At 41.5% G+C, this 19,226-nt stretch overlaps 1 protein-coding gene across 17 annotated transcripts in view; it reads left to right on the forward strand.

Moving 5' to 3' along the window:
• The first annotated feature begins 307 nt into the window (after positions 1-307).
• Picalm (phosphatidylinositol binding clathrin assembly protein) overlaps positions 308-19,226 on the forward strand; it is a 120,428-nt gene continuing 101,509 nt past the window's right edge. For 9 of the 17 annotated variants that reach the window (XM_045145082.1, XM_045145089.1, XM_045145090.1 and 6 more), the window contains exon 1: positions 309-526. In XM_045145082.1, the coding sequence (XP_045001017.1) occupies positions 397-526 (130 nt within the window). In that variant the 5' untranslated portion in view covers positions 309-396. Of the gene's footprint in view, positions 527-19,226 lie in introns of all 17 variants that reach the window. The other 8 variants (XM_045145078.1, XM_045145081.1, XM_045145079.1 and 5 more) reach the window with 1 other exon arrangement.

Here is a 19,226-nt window from a genome sequence, read left to right on the forward strand (position 1 = left end):
CTGCGAGCTGCCTGTCCCTCTTTTTCCCCCCCCTCCCCGCCCACCCCTGCGCGGCTGCCGCTGACCCCCGGGGACGGAGGTGTGGGGTGGCCGGGCTCGAGAGAGCCGAGGCGGGAGCCGACCTCGGGCGCGGGTTCCCGGCTTCGGGGGGGAGGAGCGGGGGGCGACGCGAGCCGCTTCTCTAATCTCCCCCCCCTCCCCAGCCGGCCGGGTGGCAGCGCGCGGCCCTGAGCCCCGCCCCAGGCCGGGGAAGCCGGTGGGAGGAGGAAGAGGAGCAGGGAGGGGAGCAGAAAAAGGGGTGCGGTGCGGGGGGGTGGGGTGGGGACCCTCCGACCCTTGGGGGTCCCGATCCCCGCCGGCTGCCGCTCAGGGACGGGTGGCGGAGGAGCTGCAGAGATGTCTGGCCAGAGCCTGACGGACCGGATCACCGCCGCCCAGCACAGTGTCACTGGCTCGGCGGTGTCCAAGACGGTATGCAAGGCCACGACCCACGAGATCATGGGGCCCAAGAAGAAGCACCTGGACTGTGAGTGAAGCCCGCCGCCCCTCCTCCCCAGCCCTCCTCCCGGCCCGCGTCCGCTGCGCACGGCGGCGCCCCGGCCGGCCGCTCTTTCTGCTCCCACCACACCTGCCTCCGGTGGCCTTGCCGGCTTCTCCCACCTCCTCCAAACACACACACACACACACACACACACACACACACACACACACACACACACACACAAAGTGACAAGCCATTCCCCCGCTGGGGACTCTCGAGTCCCCGGTCCGTGCACCGGCGACCCGGTCGTCCTCGGCCCACTTGCCTCCCCGCCCCGCGGCTCGCCCGCACTCCCCTCTCTCTCTCTCCCCGGCCACCGCATCCCTCCGGCCCGGATCGCCCTCGCCCGAGCGTCTCCCCGCCGGCCACTGCCCTCGCCGCCCCATTGTTTCCCCCAATCAGCCTTTCTCGGTTTCCGTAGTCGCCTGGTTCTAATGGGCCCAGATCCCTGTCATCCGCAGCCCTGGTAAGGGTTCCCACTTCCTTTTCTCTCCCGGATTCTTCTGCCGCCACCACCACCACCACCACCACCACCCCAGGTTCTCGTTCTCCCTTTGGGGGTTACCTTTCTTTGCCTCTGTGGCTTCAGTTAAGTTCTTTTGACTCACCTCCCTCTCCCTCCATACCCAGTTACACGAGTTCTTTATTTTTATTTTTAAGTCCCGTATCACCTTCAAATCGTGGGGAGTAAAACTAAAGCATTCAGTTCGGTGTGAGAGCGTTGTGGGAAGTGACTATTTTTATTTGCCTCTGGTGGACCTTAATCATTGTATTATCCTTTTTTTTTTATTACTAGTGAGTGATGAATGCCAGAACCTCCCCTTCATTTAGATGGAATATCGAAAGGACTCCCCACGCCCCTTGGTATAATTAAGTATCAGTTTCTGAAACTGTTAACCCTCGTTATTTGAATTTAGAAGGTTGATTGTGGAGCGTGGTTATGATTCGAATACGATTAATCAATGTAACTACCAATAATCTGGCTGGAAACGTTTAATGCTCATTATCTTTGGAGTAACTATGTTTTCTCATGCAGCATAGTATTACTCAATTTACTAACTTAGATACAATTAGTAGAACTCCTCCCAGTTTTTTCTCTAACCTGGAAGCCACCTGTAAACCACCTTTTTCCTTACACTCCTTCACCTCAGGGGACAAAGCTCAATGGCTTACTCAGTCCATGACTCAGTAGAGCTTTGACCTGAAACTTTTCAGGAAAAAAAAAAAAAAAACAGATATAGTCACAACAGCAAATTCGCTTTTTAAATGACTCCTGGACACATTCTTTGGGCTGACTTTCATCATACATGAAAGTTACCTTGTGAAGCAAGAGTGAGCTTGTCCTGAAAGGGAATTCACTGTCAGGAATCCTGTTTTCTCATTTGGACTTTGGCTATAAAGGTTTGCACCTAGGGAAAAAGAAGTACTACGTGTGAATTCTCTAAGATACATTCATTGCTCGTGAAGTGCTGTTACAAGTTAACTGCCACAGACAGATCCATTATTCATTGTGATTTGTTCTGCCACTGGGGAAAGCTTTAGAAAAATCTTTAGTTTGGTTATACCCACCCAGGCTACATTTTACCCGGCTTTGCCTGTTTAGAGAGTTGGAGAATATATTTAAATGGTGACACTCCTATAAGCAGAACATTCTTTAAAATTCATTGTGAATACATCATGAATTATTTTCTAATATTTGGAGTAGACATTTCTCTTTTCACCCCTTCAAAGCACTACTTTGTTTGCTTTACCAGATTTTGTCCATTCTCCCCCCCACCCCCCATGCTCTTGAACTTGAGGCCATCTTTTTGCTTGAGCCTTCTGAGTGCTGGGATTATTAGACATGTGCTACCCATGCCTGGCTCTGCCCTCCCAACCTGATTAATTATTTTTCTTTTATCTTTTCATTATTTTTTTTTTCCTGATTCAGAGGGAGAAAGTTTCCTCTCACTCAAAATGACAATTTTTTAAATGACATTTTAACAATAGATGCAGCTTTATAAAGTCCTTTTTATTTATTTATTTAAGAGGGAGCACCACTGCAAACTCCACACATATGCACCACCTTGTGCATCTGGCTTCTGTGGGTACTGGGGAATTGAACCTGGGTTCTTAGGCTTCACAGGCAAGAGTTTTAACGGCTAAGCCATCTCTCCAGCTCTATAAAGTCTTTTTTAAATAAATTTTTAAAATATTTATTTTAATTTATGAGAGAGAATGGGCACACCAGGGCCTCTAGCCACTGCAAATGGACTCCAGACACATGTGCCACTGTGTGCATCTAGCTTACATTGGTACTGGAGAATTGAACCTGAGTCCTTATAGGCTTAGCAGGCAAGTGCCTTAACTCCTAAGCTATCTCTCCATCTATAAAGCCTTTTTTGTGTTTCTTTTTATTTGTTTGTTTGTTTGTTTTTTGAGGTAGGGTCCCATTCTGGCCCATGCTGACCTGGAATTCAGTATGTAGTCTCAGGGTGGCCTTGAACTCAAAGCAATCCTCCTACCTCTGCCTCCAGAGTGCTCGGATTAAAGGCATGTGCCTTTATATATTTATATGTATGTTTTATATATTTATATATTTTATATAGCCTTCATATATTCATATAATGTACTTGATCACAATCCTTTTCCATTACCTTCTTTTAAGTCTTCTTAAAGGTTGTATCTTCAGATGTAACAGTGATTCTTCAAATGTGTTGATAGAAAAAGGTAGTAAATTGGTGGTTTTATCATCGTTTATGATTTTTCTCTGCCACTGTTGTGCTTGCTTGTGGGCTCTCATGGTTCTAGAGCTTGAATATATCTGGTAATGTTTTATCATTTTAAACTATTAAAAAGGTGATTTGATTTCTTCTCAATGAGGTTTTAAAACAGTGATACTGTCTCTGCTCTATTATGTAAAAGAGTCTTAAAACTAGTTTTCATATAATAAAATTTAAGTAAAATCTCACCAATAATTGGTTTGTAGCCCCCTGCCCACTTTAACGTTCTTTGAGAGAGACAATTCTTAGTGTTGACATGCATTTGAGGCTTTAATATAGGATGTGTTATTTCAAGTAATTTTTTTTCTCATTTAGAACTTTTTTGTAACTGAAAGCTTAGTCCTTTTCCACTTTTTTTTTTTTTTTTTTTTTTTTTTTTGGTTTTTCGAGGTAGGGTCTCACTCTGGCCCAGACTGACCTGGAATTCACTATGGAGTCTCAGGGTAGCCTTGAACTCACCGCTATCCTCCTACCTCTGCCTCCCGAGTACTGGGATTAAAGGCGTGCGCCACCACACCTGGCCTTTTCCACTTTTTAATGTCCCCAGCTCCTAATGTCTTTGAATTGTGGGGAGACAATTTCATTTTTAAAAATGGCAGTATGTAACAAAAACCTGTTTAGTACTATTGTTTTCCCTGTAAACTGTTAAAAAGTGTGGAGGTAGTTTTTGTGGATTTCCTTGCCAAGATCTTTCTATATTAGGAGTGATTATTATAATCTACAAATTATGGTTCAATTCACATTACATTATATACTTACTGGAGAAAGACTTTTCTTTTGCTTGTAGGTTCCAGGGTATTAAAATGTTAACTAGTGTTCCTTTTGTGAAAAGAATTTTAAACTTGAAATATGTGTACAAGTGAACATTATTTCCATTTAATTTCAGGTCTCTATATTAAAGACTTCAGTTTTCTACGCACAGATACCTCACCACACCAAAATCCATCAGTGGTTAATTCCCTTATGTGAAATGGTTTATTATTTGCATACAATCTACACAAGACCTATACATATCCTCCTGTATGTTTTAAGTCATGTCTAGATAAATTATATCTGATACCTTGTAACTATTTTTTAAACTTTTATTACATGAGAGAGAGAGAGAGAAAGAGGCAGATTGAGGGAGAGAATGAATGCACAGGGCCTTCAGCCACTGCAAATGAACTCCAGTCACATGTACCACCATGTGTATCTGGCGTATGTGGATCCTGGGGTCCTTTGACTTTGCAGGAAAGTGCCTTAACCACTAAGCCATCTCTCCAGCCCACAGTGTAACTATTATATGGTTGTATTGTTTAGGAAGAATAAGGGAAATGTGTGTGCATGTTCATTATGGACAAAATTTTTTCCTCAAAATATTTTTGATCTGAGTTGGTTGAATTCCAGGATGTGAAACCTATATAAACAGAGGGGCAACTGTACTATGTAGTACAAACAAGAAACTTTTTAAAAGAGAACTGACGTTCACATTTACATTTTTGTAGCTGCCCTGTTTGCAGTCAGCAAATGAATTCAGAAACATCTTTTCAGAGTAATTGTGCTTTCCTGATGGGCTTATTAAAGAGCATCATGCTTCTTATGTTTATTATATATTCTTTATATGTGGGTAGTTTTTAAGTATTTGTATTTAATTTACAGTTGGCTACTTTTTTTTTTCCCAAGGTAGGTTCTTGCTGGATCCTAGACTTATATTTTCTTTCACCTGGTTTGCATGTTATGTAGCTCAAGCTGGCCTTAAACTTTGTCCTGCCTCTGGAGAGGGTATTGCAGGCATGTACCTGTAGGTTTTCCTATAAAGTGGTTGTGTGAAACACATTGATGCTCCATGAGTACATAGTCTTAAGAGTAATCTTAATCATCAGAATTAACTTTAATTAATGGTGCTGGGGATTGAACCCTATTAGGCTCTATTCTCAGCACCCCTTTTACTTTTGAGACAAGGGTCTGTCCAGTTTGCCCAAGAAGGCCTTGAATTTGCTATAGCCCAGGCAGTCTTTGAACTTGTGATCATCCTGCTGCAGTCTCCTGTGTAATGGTATTACAGACCTATGTTTGTAGTCCAGTTTTTGCTTTAAGTGTGTTTAGTTTGACCCGTACCATTTAGAAAATTTCATGTGTACCAGGTGTGATGGCACACACCTTTAATCACAGCACTTGGGAGGCAGACGTGGGAGGATTACCATGACATCGAGGCCAGCCTGAGACTACATAGTGAATTCCAGGACAGTCTAGGTTAGAGCAAGACCCTACCTTGAAAAACAAAACAAAAGTTTCATGTGAAAGTTTGCCATAAAACATAGAAAACTGCCTGTTTATTTTCTTCAGTGTCAAAAGTGTTCAATTTGCTATTTCTCTTTAAAATTGAAAAGGTAAGAAAAATAAGTATAAAGACTTCTTGGTAAGAGGTTACAGCTCTCCCAAGAAGAGGTAGCCTTAGCTGTTCAAAGTAAAGCTTTAATATTTGCTCTTCCTGTTCTTTTAGTGGCTGAAGTGGCATTTCCGTTACTTTGTGTTCTGAGTGTGTTCCCAGTTGAGCTGCTTTATGCATTTCTCTAGAGAATTGAAATTTTGGGTTTGACCTTTTAGAATTTTCTGTGTTCATTGTATATATTGTTTTCATGGAGGAATTATTCCAGTAGATTTGACTAGATAATTCATTTAAAAGGGAATCTTGATGACCTAACTGTATTAAATTATGTTCAGAGTTGTGGTTTGTTGGATTACCAAATCCCTAAGAATTTCTCATGGTGTTTTTTTTTTCTTTTTTTTTTTTTTTGTGGTAGCCCAGGCTAACCTGGAATTCACTGTGTAGTCTCAGGTTGGTCTTGAACTCACAGCAATCCAACTATGTCAGCCTCCCAAATGCTGGGATTAAAGGCTAGCACAATCACACTCAGCTGATTTCTTATGTATTTACTTATTTATTTATCTGAGGGAAAGAGAGGGAATGCGTGTGCAAGGGCCTCTGCCACAGCAAATGAACTTCAGAAGCATGTACCACTTGGTGCATCTGGCTTTAAGTGGGTACTGGGAAACTGAACTTGGGTCCTTAGGCTTTGCAGACAAGCACCTTAAACCACTAAGCAATCTCTCCAGTCCCCCCCCCCCCTTTTTTTTAAATTTGTTAGCACAGAGAGAATGAGAATGGATGTACCAGGGCTTCTAGCCACTGCAAACAAACTCCAGATGTACGGGCCACTTGGGAATTGAACACTGGTTGTAAGGCTTTGAAGGCGAGTGCCTTAAAGGCTGAGCCATTTCTCCAGTCCCCCCTCCCACCGTAGCGTCTCACTATAGCTCAAGCTGACCTGGAATTCACTTTGTTGTCTCAGAGTGGTCTCAAACTCACCATGATCCTCCTACCTCTGCCCCCCCCCCCCCCGAGTGCTGAGATTAAAGACATACACCACCATGCCCAGCTCAGCTTTCTTTTAAATATTTTATTTTATTTGATTTATTTGAGAGAGAAGTAGAGAGACAGAGGGAAAGGGAGAGAATGAGCATGCCAGGGCCATCAGTCACTGCAAATGAACTCCAGATGTGTGCGCCACGTTGGGCATATGGGTTATGTGGGTACTGGGGAATTGAACCTAGGTCTTTAGGCTTTACAGGCAAGTGCCTTAACCACTAAGCCATCTCTCCAGCCCCCAAGTTCTTTCTTTTTAATAGCTTTGTGAAAGGCTCTGTTGTTCCCACAAGATCACACGTCTTAGAAGAGGTGAACTGTGGCTGGAACCCAAGCATAGCATTGGGATTTGTGCTATCATTTAATTGTGATTTTTTTTTTACATAATCATTTTTCAAGTCCAGAAGATGAATATTTTTAGAGCAGTTTTAGATTCATAGAAGCAAAATTTACCTAAGATTGTGTAGAGATTTCCAGTGTGCCTTGCATTAGTTATTATTTGTTTTTAAGGTATGGTTTTACTATAGCCCAGGCTGTCCTGGAATTCACTGTGTAGTTTCAGGCTGGCCTCGAACTCATGGCAATCAGCCTCCCAAGAATCAGGATTAAAGACATGCATCACCATGCCCAGTTTGTTGCTTTTCTTTTCTTTTCTTTCCTTGCTTTTCTTTTCTTTTCTTTCCTTTCTTTTCTTTTTTTTTTTTTGCTACTGTAACCAAATAACTGACAAAAAATAAATGAGAAAGGGTTTATTTTGGTGTACAGTTTGAAGGAGATACTATCAATTATGGTGGGACTGGCATGGAGGCAGGAGCAGGAAACACCTGGTCACATTGCCTCTGCTGTAGGGAAACAGAAACAGATAAATACTGGTGCTCAGCTTGGTTTTCTCCTTTTTATTCAGTCCAGAATCCCAGCCCATGGAATGGTGCCATCCACAATTAGGGTGAACCTTCCCTCCTCAACCTAGTCTAGAAAACCCATCACATACATGCCCAGAAATTTATCTCCTGGGAATTCTAGATCCCATCAAGTTAACAAGATTAACTCTCGCATACCACTATTTTCACATGTCTTATTAACTACAGCCCTTACCAAAGGCATGCGTTTGTATAAGTGAATGATGAACCCATACTGACACATGTTGCTCAAAGCCTACAATTCGCATTAGTGTTCACTCTTGATGTACATTTTATGGATTTGAGCAAGTGTATAGAGTAGTCTAACTGTCCTGAAAAACGAGTTTCTGCAATCCCCTTGAGTCTTCTCATCTTTTCACTGTCTGTAGTTTTGCCATTCCTATAATGTCATATATAGTTGGAACCATGCAATACGTGGGTTTGTCAGATTGTGTTTTTCTCACTTAGTCATACATTTTAGATTCTTCCATGTCTTTAAGTGATCTAATATATCTTTATTTTGTGTTTTTCAAGGTAGGATCTCCCTCTAGCCCAGGCTGACCTGGAACTAAACTCTGTAGTCCCAGGTTGGCCAGGAACTCATGATGATCCTTCTACCTCTGTCTCCTGAGTGCTGGGATTAAAGGCATGAGCCACCATTCCATTTTCTGCATGTCCCTTTTATTTATATATTTATTTATATTTTTTTTTTGTTTTTTTGAGGTAGGGTCTCACTCTAGCTCAGGCTGACCTGGAATTCACTGTGTAGTCTCAGTGAACTTATGATCCTCCTACTTATGCCTCCTGAGTGCTGGGATTAAAGGCGTGCGCCACTGCGCCCAGCTAGTTTCTACTTACTTATTTATTTATTGAAGTAGGGTCTGTCTAGCTCAGCCTGACCTTTATTATGCAGTCTCAGGGTGGCCTTGAACTCAAGGTGAGCCTCCCACCTCTACCTCCCAAGTGTGCCACCATGCCCAGCTTGTCCCTTGTTTTATTTGCCCATTTACTTACTGATGGACATTTTGGTTATGCCAAGTTTAGCCAGTTATGAATTAAGCTGTTCTCTTTCTTTATGTCTCCAGAATTTGCTTAATTTTGTGAAAAATGACCAAACTGCCTGCCAAAGGCACTGCATCATTTTGTAATCCCATCAGTGATAGATGAAAACTGTTCACATACTCTTGAGAAGTTGGCATTGTTATTTTATTCGGAATGTGGCTATTGTCATGAGTGTGTAGGGGGCTGTCACTACTGCTGTACACAGTCCCTGTGTGATGTGGTAATGGATCTGGAGCATCTCAGTTATCTATGTGCATGTACATCTTCTGTGATGAGATTTCTGTTAAAGTCTATGACTCTTCCTAAGTCAGATTCTTTGTTATTTTACTTAATTTTTCTAAAAAGTATTTTCAAATATTTTAAATTTTTATTTATTTATTGGAGACAGAGGGGGAGAGAAAGAGAGAGAGGATGGAGGGAGAGAGGGAGGGGGAGAGAGCATGTGATGCCAGGGCCTACAGTCATTGCACACAAACTCCAGACACATGTGCCACCTTATGCATCTGGCTTGCATGGGACCTGGAGAATTGAATCTGGATCCTTAGGCTTGAAAGGCAAGCACCCTAACTGCTAATCTGTCTCTCCAGCCCTAAAAAAATTTTTTTTAATTTATTTGTAAGCAGAGAGAGGAGAGGAGAGGGAAAGGGGAGAGGGACGAGAGAGGAGAGAGAATGGGCACACTAGGACCTCTAGCCTTTGCAAATGATATTTAGATGTATGTGCCTCATTGTGCATCTGGCTTTATGTGGGTACTGGGGAATCAAACTTGGGTCATTAGGCTTCGTAGGCAAGTGCCTTAGCCACTGAGACATTTCTCCTGTCCTGTTTGTTCTTATTTAAACATTTTAAGTGTTCCTTACGCGACTTCTTGTACTTTATCTTAGTCTGGCATGTCTTTTTGTTTTCTTGACAGTGTCACAGATCAGAAACTTTTCTCAGCCACTTCTTTAATTATAGCCTTCAGTGTTGTATCTGAAAAGCAGTCACTAAACTTAGTCATCTTCATTTACTTTTATGTTGTCTTGCAGATTGCATTTTGCATTCAGTTTGTTGTCCAATTCAAGTTAATTTTTTAAAATCTTTTTTTAAAAAAAATTATTTTTTTATTTGAGAGCGACAGACACAGAGAGAAAGACAGATAGAGGGAGAGGGGAAGAGAGAGAATGGGCGCACCAGGGCTTCCAGCCTCTGCAAACGAACTCCAGATGCGTGCGCCCCCGGCTAACGTGGGACTTGGGGAACCGAGCCTCGAACTGGGGTCCTTAGGCTTCACAGGCAAGTGCTTAACCGCTAAGCTATCTCTCCAGCCCTCAAGTTAATTTTTTTAAACTTACTTGACAGAAAGATGCAAAGAGAGAGAGAGAGAGAGAGACCGAGAGAGATAGAGAGAGAGAGAGAGAGAGACAGATACAGAGGCAGAGAATGAGCTTGCTAGGACCTCCAGCCACGGCAAATGAACTCCAGATGCATGTGCCACCTTGTGCATCTGGCTTATGTGGATCTTGGGGAATTGAACCAAGGTCCTTTGGCTTTGCAGGCAAGTGCTTTAACTGCTAAGTCATCTCTGTAGCCCTCAAGTTAAATTTTGTGAAAGGTATAAGGTCTTAAATTGCCTTTATTCCTTTGCTAGTAGTGATTATTAAAAATGTGGTCCAATCTTTATTACAACTTGGGCTTTATGGTCACAGCTTCAGGAAGTGGCCTTTCTGATTGTGCCACACATTTCCTGGCCTCTGGTTCTCTGGAACCATGATTGTGGTGGTTTGACTCAGGTGTCCCCCATAAACTTAGGTGTTCTGAATGCTAGGTTCCCAAGCTGATGGCAATTTGGGAATTAACACCTCCTGGAGGCAGTGTATTGTTGGGGGCAGGTTTATGGGTATGATAGCCAGTTTCTCCTTGCCAGTGTTTGGCACACTTTCCTGTTTCTGTTGCCCACCAAATGTGGTGATGTCCACCCTCTGCTGATGCCATCATTTCCCCCCACCATCATGGAGCTTCTCCTTGAGTCTGTAAGCCAAAATAAACCTTTTTATCCCACCAAAAAAAAAAAAAAAAAAGTGGTCCAAGGAACTCCTTGTAGTCTCTACAACTTCCATCATGTCTGTTGAGGTGAAACCTATAATTCATATACAAAGACATTCCTTTCCGTTTTTATTCTTTTACCAGTGTGTGGTAGTTTTCCAGAGGCTATGTAATGTGTGATATTGTAACAGATTGAGTATATTAGCAACTAAGAACTCAGCTGTTTTCTGTCAAGCCATGTAATAAATAGGGTCTCACTCTGGCCCAGGCTGACCTGAATTAACTATGTAGTTTCAGGGTGGCCTTGAACTCACAGCATTCCTACCTCTGCCTCCCAAGTGCTGGCATTAAAGGTGCCACCACTCCTGGCACTTTGGAGTTTGTTTTTTTTTTAAATATTTTTTGTTCATTTTTTATTTATTTATTTGAGAGTGACAGACACAGAAAGAAAGACAGATGGAGAGAGAGAGAGAGAGAATGGGCGAGCCAGGGCTTCCAGCCACTGCAAACGAACTCCAGACGCATGTGCCCCCTTATGCATCTGGCTAATGTGGGACCTGGGGAACCAAGCCTCGAACCAGGGTCCATAGGCTTCACAGGCAAGCGCTGAACTGCTAAGCCATCTCTCCAGCCCTTGTTTGTTTTTTTAATGAAGGCTGTTAACATGATGGATTAAAAAAATTCTCAATTTTAATTTATTCTTCTCCTTTTTTTTTTTTTTTTTTTTTTTTGTTTTTTTTCTGAGGCAGGGTACCACTCTAGCCCAGGCAGACCTGGAATTCCTTACATAGTCTGAGAGTGGCCTTGAACTCACAGCAATCCTCCTTACCTCTGCTGGGATTAAAGATGTGTGCCACCACACCCGGCTCATTTTTAATTTCTGAGGTAAATATTGATAGAGAAAATTTACAAACTCCAGATGCATGTGCCACTTAACCCAGACCATCAGGCTCTGCAAGAAGACCTTAACCATGAACAATCTCTCCAGACCCCTACTCCTTTTTTTGAGATAGGGTCTCACTGTAGCCCAGGCCCACTTACAACTCACTCTGTAGTCCCAAGCTGGCCTCAAATTTACAGAAATCCTACTTCCTCTTATCTCTGCCTCTTAGGTGCTGGGATGAAAGGCATGCTCCAGTCACCCAGCAGTTTTGTTTTTTTGTTTTATTTGAGGTAGGACATTATTCTAGCTCAGGCCGGCCTTGAATTCACTGCAGTCCTCTTACCTTTTTTGGGGGGGGGTGGCTGAATTTAAGGCCATCCTCCTACCTTTGCCTCCCTGGTGCTTGGATTAAAGGCGTCATAACCATGCCCTGCCTGGCTTTTTTTAAAAAAAATTTAAAAATAGAAATAATTATCATATTTTAAAACATCTAGTACTCAAAAAAATCAGTGTGATTTAATGATATACACCAAAGAGTAAATAGTGGAGGGTATCTTTCCTAGAGAGGAGTGACAAATCTTCTTGCTAATACTTTAAGCACTTGTTTGCAAGTATTGATTCATTCACTGTATTGAGTAGTTTGAAATAAGAGTGGTTAACTGTGATATGAAAGGGTGATTGTGAGGCAAAGTGCTATGCGCATATGGGTGTGTGTGTGTGTATGTGTATAAAATCTCATGTATTTTTTTAGTTTTTAAATTGAGATATGATTCTTACTTAAAAACTTACTGTTTAAAACATTCAATAGTGTTAAATGTATTGATGTATGCAATGGTGCTGTGTCCATCACCATTATCTAATTCTAGAACAAATCCTGGCTTGGTGTGGTGGCACATGCCTTTAATCCTAGTACTCGGGAAGTTGATGTCAGGATTGTCATGAGTTCAAGGTCATACTGGTCTTCAGAGGGAGTTCCAGGACAGCCTTGGCTAGGGTGAGATGAGCTCCTGCTTCAAAAAAACAACAAAAAAGAAATCCTGTACCTGGTAATTATTATTTCCTATCTTTTCTTGACCTTTCACAACCATGAGTCTAGTTTTTTCACTTAGCATGATGTTTTCAAGGCTTATCCTAACTATCCTAATGGTACTTCATTCCTTCTTACAGCTAATAATATTCCCTTGTAAGGATAGATCGTAGTTTCTCTGTATTTTGGCTATTAATAACACTGTGGTCAACACATCTGTATACCAGTTTTTGTGTCAGCATGTTCATTTCTATTGGGTATAAACATAGGAGTAACATTGTTAGGTCATAAGGTGATCCTATCAACTTTTTGAGAATTGTGTCAATTTTTTCTAGTATAGCAGTGCATGCAGGTTTCAGTTTCTTCATCTTCTTTTTCTTATTATTGTTACTATTTTGGAACATGTATATCATGTGCATGTTCATGTGCACGAGTGTGGGTATGTGTGTGGAGATGAGAGGACAACTATCAGATGTCAGTCCTTGCCTTCCACCTCATTGTGAGGAAGACGCAGGGTCTCAAGTCCTTGTTCACTAGTTTATCTGCCAGACTAGCTGATTTGTGAGCTTCTTGGAAATTCTACCGTCTCCACCTCCTATCTATCTCCATGGTATGTTGGGATTATAGAAAGCCACCGTGAGGCTGGAGAGATGGCTAAATGGTTAAGGCACTTGCCTGCAAAGCCAAAGGATCCCAGTTCGATTCTCCAGGACCCACGTAAACCCAGATGCACAAGGGGGTGCAAGCATCTGGAGTTCGTTTGCAGTGGCTGGAGGCCCTGACATGCACATGCTCTCTCTCGCTCTCTCTCTGTCTTTCTCTCAAATAAATAAGTTATGTATGTGTGTGTGTGTGTGTGTGTGTGTGCGCGCGCATATATACATACATACATACATACATACATTTATATATATATATATATATATATATATATATTTTTTTTTAAAGAAGGCCACCACGGCTTCTGGCTTTTATGTGGGAAACTCGTGTACTCATGCTTATGTGCAAGCACTTTATCCACTGAGACATCTCTCCCCAGCCTGTTTCTCCATAGTTTTTCATATTCTTACTAATACTTGTTACTTCTAGAGTAAGTAGTTGTCATAGTGGGTGTGAGGTGAATCTCACTGTGGTTTTTCTTTGCTCTTCCCTAATCATTATGTTAAGCATCTCTTTTTCTTGCTTTTGTGACTAGATCTCCCTGTGTAGGCCAGACTGACCTCAAACTCTACTTTCTCTTATCTTAGCCTTCCTCATGCTGGGATTATAGATTTACACTTCCACACCTCCCTCTTAGCATTTCTTTTCTGTTTATTGAGGATTTGTGTGTCTTTGGAAAATGTCTATTCATGCCCTTCCTTTAACTTGGTTTTTAATATATTTTGGATTCAATAGTACTGTTCTTTGTGGAGCATAGATATTATTATTTGCTTTTTTTGTTGTTGTTCTATTGTGTACCTTATGTTCTACTTTTTTGTTTTTTTGAGGTAGGGTCACTATAGCCCAGGCTGACTTGAAATTCACTATGTAATCTCAGGTTGCTTCAAACTCATGGCAGTCCTCCTACATCTGCCTTCCAAGTGCTGGGATTAAAAGGTGTGCGCCCTTCCACGTTTTGATAATGGCTTTTGATAGACAAGAGTATTTAGTTTGTGTGTGTATGCATGTGTATGTATGAAATCTGGTGTGTGTGTGTGTGTGTGTGTGTGTTTGTGTGTGTGTGTGATGATACATACTTCTGTATGTGCCCATGCAGTGCCCATGTGCTTTCCTGTGGCAGGGTGTGCTCATCTGCTGTTGTAGCCAGGTGTGGGTGTCCTGTTCCATTGCTCTTCTGCCCTTTTGACTTGAGCTGGAGTGTGATCATGGAACTTGCTGTGTTTATGCAAGTCCTGGCAATTCTGTTCTCTGCTAACATATGGTACAGATTACAGATGTGCATGGCTACAGTTAACTGTTTTATGTGAGTTCTGGGGATCAAAAATGATTAGTCTCTTAGGGTTCTTCTGGCCCTTATGCTTGTAGAAGAAGTGCTATTAATTTCTGAGCCATCTCTCCAGCCCCCAAATATTTTTTAATTTATATTTACTTATTTATTTGTTTGTTTGTTTGACAGAGAAAGAGGGAGAGAGAGACTAGCTTATAAAGGAAATACTTGCATTTTCCACCATTCCGGAGGCTTGGAAGTCCACTTTCAGTGTGCCTGCATTTGTTGAGGACCTTATTTGATAGCTCAGGACATGGCAAAGGACATCTCATGGTGAAAGAACACAAAAGAACAGTTTCTTTTGTTACTAACCTCTCATAATAATGGCATTAGGCCATTCAAGACGGAAGGGATCCTCATAGCTTAATCACTTCTTAAAGGTACACCTTAAAAAACGTTTTATTTATATATTTATTTATGTGTGTGTGTGTGTGTGTGTGTGTGTGTGAGAGAGAGAGAGAGAGAGAGAGAGAGAGAGAGAGAGAATGGGTGTGCCAGGGCCTTCAGCTGTTGTTGCAAATGAATTCTGGATGAATGTGCCATCTTGTGCATCTGGCTTACATGGGTATTGGGGAATCAAACCTGGGTCCTTAGGCTTTGTAGGCATGCGCCTTAACTGCTAACCCATCTCCCAAGATTACACCTTTTAAAACTGTTAACCATGGCAGTTAAAAATCAACGTGAGTTTCTGAGAAATCATTGAGACAAAAGCAGGAGGCAAAAGAAATCTAAGGATAGTTGAGGTTTTTTCCCCTTTCCCTCTTTTGAAGTTTATGTTGAGTCCAGCTCTACCACTTCTATGTAATGTAAAAATAGAACACTTCCTTCACACTAATCTCTAGTACTGGCGGCATAGTTTGTTGATAGATAAGCGGAATACAGCTACTGCTACTAGTAATAATCATACTTACTATTTTTGAGGCAGGGTCTCACTCTAGCTAGGCTGACCTGGAACTCTGTAGCCCCAGGCTGGCCTTGAACTTATGGCCATCCTCCTACCTCAGTCTCTGGAGTGTGCCATTATACCTGGCTGAGTGGAATTATTGGCTTAAACATTTTCTCAATAGGATGGATGACTTAACCTGGTCAGTGTACATTTTTGTGTGTGTGTATGTGTATTCCTCTGTGTGAAGAAATAAAGTATGCTAAGTAGCTGTTTTTGTTCACTGAGAAAAGTGTCTTGGATCCTTCCATATTATCTTGCACTTCCCCTAATGATAATTTTCAATATCTCAGTGTTTTCATAGCTTTTGCATTTATAATTGTGTATATAGATGGTCTCTGTTTTCTTTCACTATACCAATGTGGCAGGTACTGAATCAAGAAGTGATGGATTTCTTTTTTTGATACATTTTTATTTATTTTTTATTGACAACTTCCATAATTGTAAAGAATATCCCAAAATAATTCCCTCCCTCTCCCCCCTTTCCCCTTTAAAACTCCACTTTCCATCATACCCTCTTCCCCTCTCAATCAGTCTCTCTTTTTTAAAAATTTTTGTTAATTTTTATTAATTTATTTGAGAGCGACAGACAGAGAGAGAAAGAGGCAGAGAGAGAGAGTGGGTGTGCCAGGGCCTCTAGCCACTGCAAACAAACTCCAGATGTGTGCACCCCCTTGTGCATCTGGCTAACGTGGGTCCTGGAGAATTGAGCCTTAAACTGGGGTCCTTAGGCTTCACAGGCAAGCGCTTAACCGCTGAGCCATCTCTCCAGCCCTCTCTTTTATTTTGATGTAATGATCTTTTCCTCCTATTATGCTGTTCTTGTGTAGGTAGTGTCAGGCACTGTGAGGTCATGGATATCCAGGCCATTTTGTGTCTGGAGGAGCACTTTGTTAGGAGTCCTACCCTTCCTTTGGCTCTTACATGCTTTCTGCCACCTCTCCCCCAATGGACCCTGAGCCTTGGAAGGTGTGATTGAGATATTTCAGAGCTGAGCACTCCTCTGTCACTTCTTAGCACCATGGTGCCCGTTCTGAGTCATCCCAAGGTCACTGCCATCTGAAAAGAGAAGGTTCTGTAACCATAAGTGAGAGTAGCATTAATATATGGGTATGAACATTAAGAGAAGTGCTTACTGGGCAGTTTGGTGAGCATAGTATATACATTTATCCAGACACCAGCAGTCGTTATACCCTGAGGGCTCATAATTACCCTTGTAGGTTTTCAGTATCAGGGATGTATTCCCTCCCATGGAGTGGGCCTCCAGTCAAATTAGGGTCAGATTGCACCTGTTGGCTCATTGGGCCTGGCTGACCAAATATAAGGCTTGCAGTGTCCACTATTGGGTATCTTCACTGGTCATTTCTTTCTGTCCCATTGAATTGAATGCAGCATGGCTTTTTCCAGCTTTCTGTCAGCTGGTCTACATGGAGGAGGTTTTCAGCTCAGCTCCAACAGGGTTTCTTAGTGACCTTGCAGCCCAAGTATGTAGAGTCGTCAGCAGTAGGGTCTTATTATCTATTCCTGGTGGAAAACCAAGGGCCTTGGCAATGGCCTGTAATGTTTTGGGGGCATCAGGGACCTCCCTGGCCAACAATTCACTGGAAGGTATCGGGTGATGGATTTCTTATGGGTTTCCATGAAGTGTTATCAGACAGTGCATTAGGGTCTTAAGGAAGAGGAACATTCCTTTTGGAATAATTTAAACATTGTTTTCAGGATCAAGTGAGATGTTTTTATGTGCACTGATTGAGAACATAGGGAATATTGGAAATTGGTGAATAAATATTTGGGTTAAGTTACATAAAATTAGGGCAAGTTGACATTCAGAGCATTTATTTCAGGGCCTACCTATTGTTGGTGTACTTGATTTCAAGTATATTTTATCAAATCTCTTTTGCTTTTCTGTCTTTTCTTTTGTACTGTTACTGTGGATGTGTGTTAGAATTGAATTCTAGGCAGGCCTTGGTTTGAGCTTTTTGTTGTCTGCAGGAGTTACTGCTTGTAGTAGGATGTAAGACCTTGTTTGCCAAGTACCTGTGCGTTCTGTTGTAGGACACTGGCAAATCATTTAAAGTCAAAATAATAACAAGGCATTAAGGGTGTATGAAGGACATGTTTTTAGTAAGCCGTTACAAAGTGGGGTGATGGGAGGCCTCAGTGTTTTACTAGGTCTTGGCTCAGATTTTACCAGTATCTGTATCGGCTTGGTATCATCTTAGTTATTATATTACTGTACTGTGTGCTGTCTTTTGCTTCAGGCTTTTAATGTTAACTTTATTTTAGAGTCTAAACAGTGGCTGAGATTTGAGGGATTTCATTGTCTTAATTTCATGGGAGTCATTGAGAAAATTCTTAAATATTTACCTAATTTTGATCTAGAAGCAGAGTTTTTTTTTTTTAAGTTTAAGGAAATTTTAAAGTGTTACACAAAATTGGATATTGTTAATTTAGTTAAGATATATGTCAAGTGGAAGCCCAGTTATTTAAGATGTAGGGAGTTTTTTCTGTGTTTAGTAGTTGACAAGCACTAACAGATCTAATATTTATAAAAACATCATTCAGTAGATAGTTTATTAATGGAGACAATACTGGTAAGAGGAAATACTTTTTTTCTTTTTTGAGACAGGGTCTCATATATCCCAGGTTGGCTTTGAACTCATTTGTAGGGAGACTTTAGAAGAGGAGGACCTTGAACTTTTGGTCCTTTTGCTGGCATGCTAACCCTGCCCAGTTCAAGTTGTGTTGGAGCTCAAACCCAGAGCCTCATGCATGTTTAGGAAGCCTTCTACCAACTGCACTACATCCTCAGCCCAAATTAGAGAATGCATTTCACATTTATTTTGCAATGCTGGTGATAGACTAAATAAATACTCCTACTACTGAGCCACATCTTCAGCCTTAATTTTTTTTTTATCAGAATACATTTAACTTTTAGATGATAATAAAGAACTTTGACTGGAAAAGATAGGAAATCTAGAGAAGCCTCTTAGCTTACCAAAAGCAAACAAAACAAACAAACAAAAAACAACTTAAGAGACAGGGAAACTGGAGACTTGGAGAAAAAGAGTTTCTATGAATATGTATAGTTCCCTTTGGAAATGACAGCTTCCTACACTTCTTGAGTAAATTATTAATAGGTTCAAGAGAAATAAACCCTGCATTGAAATATGAGGTACTAATATAGATATATGATCTTAGGGAAAACCACAATCAACTTGCTTATTTCCTAAATTGCCTCTTCTGCTCTTCTGTGATTCTGCGTTTGTGTTTTTTGAGCACTTTTGGGCTTGGCTTTGGAAACTATGGTTAGAGACCATTTGTCTGTGAACGTTGTTTCATTTTTGATCAGTTCAGTCCCATCTACTAGTATGTAAAAGACAATTTGAACTTTATATAGGAGAGGAGGCATGTTATGTGGTTTTGTTTTAGGATAAAATTATCAACAAAAGTGTGGAGTTTTCTTCTATCTTTATTAAAACTATGCTAGGGCTGGGGAGATAACTTAGTGGTTAAGTGCTTACCTGTGAAGCCTAAGGACCTCAGAGGCTCAATTCCCCAGCACCCACGTTAGCCAGATGCAGAAGGGGTCACACGTGTCTGGAGTTCATTTGCAGTGGCTAGAGGGCCTGGTGTGCCCGTTCTCTCTCTATCTGCCTTTCTGTGTCTGTTGCTCTCAAATAAATAAATA

This window comes from Jaculus jaculus, chromosome 3 (genome assembly GCF_020740685.1).
Source record: "Jaculus jaculus isolate mJacJac1 chromosome 3, mJacJac1.mat.Y.cur, whole genome shotgun sequence".
Classification (NCBI taxonomy): Eukaryota; Metazoa; Chordata; class Mammalia; order Rodentia; family Dipodidae; genus Jaculus; species Jaculus jaculus.